This window comes from Cherax quadricarinatus, chromosome 13 (genome assembly GCF_038502225.1).
Source record: "Cherax quadricarinatus isolate ZL_2023a chromosome 13, ASM3850222v1, whole genome shotgun sequence".
In the NCBI taxonomy this organism is placed as follows: domain Eukaryota; kingdom Metazoa; phylum Arthropoda; class Malacostraca; order Decapoda; family Parastacidae; genus Cherax; species Cherax quadricarinatus.
Window position 1 is genome coordinate 13,843,471 of NC_091304.1, and position 4,154 is coordinate 13,847,624.

General features: G+C 43.7%; 1 protein-coding gene across 1 annotated transcript in view; it reads right to left on the reverse strand.

Moving 5' to 3' along the window:
* Positions 1-220: 220 nt before the first annotated feature.
* The window catches only part of LOC128688486 (uncharacterized), a 58,768-nt gene continuing 54,834 nt past the window's right edge, over positions 221-4,154 (reverse strand). The window contains exons 15-16 of the mRNA XM_070084537.1: positions 1,621-1,722; positions 221-1,249 (exon numbers count right to left, since the gene is read on the reverse strand). Coding sequence (XP_069940638.1) covers positions 1,115-1,249; positions 1,621-1,722 — 237 coding nt within the window. The 3' untranslated portion in view covers positions 221-1,114. The remainder of the gene's footprint in view (positions 1,250-1,620; positions 1,723-4,154) is intronic.

Genomic DNA, 4,154 nt, shown 5'->3' on the forward strand with positions numbered 1-4,154 from the left:
TATATATATATATATATATATATATATATATATATATATATATATATATATATATATATGTATATATATATATATATATATATATATATATATATATGTTATTGTCTTTATTGCTTGGTGTTACTGTTGTTATTGTCTTTATTGCTTGATGTTACTGTTGTTATTGTCTTTATCACTTATTGTCGATGTTTATGTCTTCGCTGTTAAAATCTTTATTACCTGTTGTTACTGTTAATGTCTTTATTACCTGTTATTAGTGTCGTAATTGCCTGTTAATATTTTTTTTTCCTGTTGTTACTGTTAGTGCCTTTATTACCTGTTGTTACTGCTGTTAGTGTCTTTATTGTCTGTTGTTTCCGTTGATGGTTTTTATTACCTGTTGTTGTTTGCGTTGATGGTGATCATCCAGTTGTGTAAAACAACAGGAGTGACCACCGTTGTGAGGTCACAGCAGGAGTGACCACTGTTGTGAGGTCACAGCAAGAGTGACCACCGTTGTGAGGTCACAGCAGGAGTGACCACTGTTGTGAGGTCAAAGCAGGAGGGTAACCAGGGTGAGTGACCACTGAGTTGTGAGGTCACAGCAGGACAGCCAGGGTGAGTGACCACTGAGTTGTGAGGTCACAGCGAGAGGGCAGCCAGGGATAGTGACCACTGTGCGGTAAGGTCAAAGCAGAAGAACAGCCAGGGTGAGTGACCACTGAGTTGTGAGGTCACAGCAGGAGGGAAGCCAGGGAGAGTGACCACTGTGCGGTAAGGTCAAAGCAGAAGAACAGCCAGGGTGAGTGACCACTGAGTTGTGAGGTCACAGCAGGGTGGCCAGGGTGAGTGACCACTGAGTTGTGAGGTCGTAGCAGGAGGGCAGCCAGGGTGAGTGACCACAATTGTGAGGTCACAGCGAGAGGGCAGCCAGGGAGTGACCACTGTGCTGTGAGGTCACAGCAGGAGGGCAGCCAGGGAGAGTGACCACGGTGCTGTGAGGTCACAGCAGGGTGGCCAGGGTGAGTGACCACTAAGTTGTGAGGTCGCAGCAGGAGGGCAGCAGGGAGTGACCACTGTGCTGTGAGGTCACAGCAGGAGGGCAGCCAGGGAGAGTGACCACGGTGCTGTGAGGTCACAGCAGGAGGGCAGCCAGGGAGAGTGACCCCGTGAGTGTGACCATGGGGTAGTGACCAATCTTATAGTAGAGTACTTCACCCACCCGCAGCTGTAGCGTGCACGGTGTCGACCCCAGCTCCACCTGGTCACCCTGACGACACACAGGTCACACTCAAAATAACTTTTCAAATATATAGATTAAAATAATCGTCGTCATAATACAAAATAAAACGAAAATAATGAAAAATGTATATAAGAAAATGTAGGTCACTGAGTGTAGGAAAAAGTAACGACTCGAACCTCCGTCCTCCTTCTGGTAGGAGAGTGAGAGAGAGAGCAAGTAATAAACACAAGTGTGTATATATATATATATATATATATATATATATATATATATATATATATATATATATATATATATATATATATATATATATATATATATATATATATATATATATATATATATATATATATATATATATATATATATATATATATATATATAAATTAGAGTCGTACCTGGTTCTTTGCTCTGAGGGCAACAAGGGCCACCAGCTGCCCCTCTGGAATGTACTGTCCTGGTCCATGCACCAGCTGTACTCGACCCCCGCTCTCAGCCACCTGTAGTCACAGCGGCAATAATAATAATAATAATAATAATAATAATAAGGAAGAAGAATTGGAAAACGTTCTTTATCGATGTACGTAAAATTCTCTATGACTTGTAATTACCTGTTATCCACAACAATATGAGGGAAGTTCATCTCTTGACTCGGTAATTCTGGAAATTATACAAACATTTATTCTCTTATATGGTCGCATTAAAATTTATATTGACACTTATTGCCACTAACACTCTGTGAGAGTGACAGTGATCATCAGTGATGCTTGACTCACACTCTGTGAGTGTGACAGTGATCATCAGTGATGCTTGACTCACACTCTGTGAGAGTGACAGTGATCATCAGTGATGCTTGACTCACACTCTGTGAGAGTGACAGTGATCATCAGTGATGCTTGAGTCACACTCTGTGAGTGTGACAGTGATCATCAGTGATGCTTGACTCACACTCTGTGAGAGTGACAGTGATCATCAGTGATGCTTGACTCACACTGTGAGAGTAACAGTGATCATCAGTGATGCTTGACTCACACTCTGTGAGAGTAACAGTGATCATCAGTGATGCTTGACTCACACTCTGTGAGAGTGACAGTGATCATCAGTGATGCTTGACTCACACTCTGTGAGAGTGACAGTGATCATCAGTGATGCTTGACTCACACTCTGTGAGAGTGACAGTGATCATCAGTGATGCTTGACTCACACTCTGTGAGAGTAACAGTGATCATCAGTGATGCTTGACTCACACTCTGTGAGAGTAACAGTGATCATCAGTGATGCTTGACTCACACTCTGTGAGAGTGACAGTGATCATCAGTGATGCTTGACTCACACTCTGTGAGAGTGACAGTGATCATCAGTGATGCTTGACTCACACTCTGTGAGAGTGACAGTGATCATCAGTGATGCTTGACTCACACTCTGTGAGAGTAACAGTGATCATCAGTGATGCTTGACTCACACTCTGTGAGAGTGACAGTGATCATCAGTGATGCTTGACTCACACTCTGTGAGAGTGACAGTGATCATCAGTGATGCTTGACTCACACTCTGTGAGAGTGACAGTGATCATCAGTGATGCTTGACTCACACTCTGTGAGAGTGACAGTGATCATCAGTGATGCTTGACTCACACTCTGTGAGAGTGACAGTGATCATCAGTGATGCTTGACTCACACTCTGTGAGAGTGACAGTGATCATCAGTGATGCTTGACTCACACTCTGTGAGAGTGACAGTGATCATCAGTGATGCTTGACTCACACTGTGAGAGTGACAGTGGTCATCAGTGATGCTTGACTCACACTCTGTGAGAGTGACAGTGATCATCAGTGATGCTTGACTCACACTCTGTGAGTGTGACAGTGATCATCAGTGATGCTTGACTAACACTCTGTGAGAGTGACAGTGATCATCAGTGATGCTTGACTCACACTCTGTGAGAGTGACAGTGATCATCAGTGATGCTTGACTCACACTCTGTGAGAGTGACAGTGATCATCAGTGATGCTTGACTCACACTCTGTGAGAGTGACAGTGATCATCAGTGATGCTTGACTCACACTGTGAGAGTAACAGTGATCATCAGTGATGCTTGACTCACACTCTGTGAGAGTAACAGTGATCATCAGTGATGCTTGACTCACACTCTGTGAGAGTGACAGTGATCATCAGTGATGCTTGACTCACACTCTGTGAGAGTGACAGTGATCATCAGTGATGCTTGACTCACACTCTGTGAGAGTGACAGTGATCATCAGTGATGCTTGACTCACACTCTGTGAGAGTGACAGTGATCATCAGTGATGCTTGACTCACACTCTGTGAGAGTGACAGTGATCATCAGTGATGCTTGACTCACACTCTGTGAGAGTGACAGTGATCATCAGTGATGCTTGACTCACACTCTGTGAGAGTGACAGTGATCATCAGTGATGCTTGACTCACACTCTGTGAGAGTGACAGTGATCATCAGTGATGCTTGACTCACACTCTGTGAGAGTGACAGTGATCATCAGTGATGCTTGACTCACACTCTGTGAGAGTGACAGTGATCATCAGTGATGCTTGACTCACACTCTGTGAGAGTGACAGTGATCATCAGTGATGCTTGACTCACACTCTGTGAGAGTGACAGTGATCATCAGTGATGCTTGACTCACACTCTGTGAGTGTGACAGTGATCATCAGTGATGCTTGACTCACACTCTGTGAGAGTGACAGTGATCATCAGTGATGCTTGACTCACACTCTGTGAGAGTGACAGTGATCATCAGTGATGCTTGACTAACACTCTGTGAGAGTGACAGTGATCATCAGTGATGCTTGACTCACACTCTGTGAGAGTGACAGTGATCATCAGTGATGCTTGACTCACACTCTGTGAGAGTGACAGTGATCATCAGTGATGCTTGACTAACACTCTGTGAGAG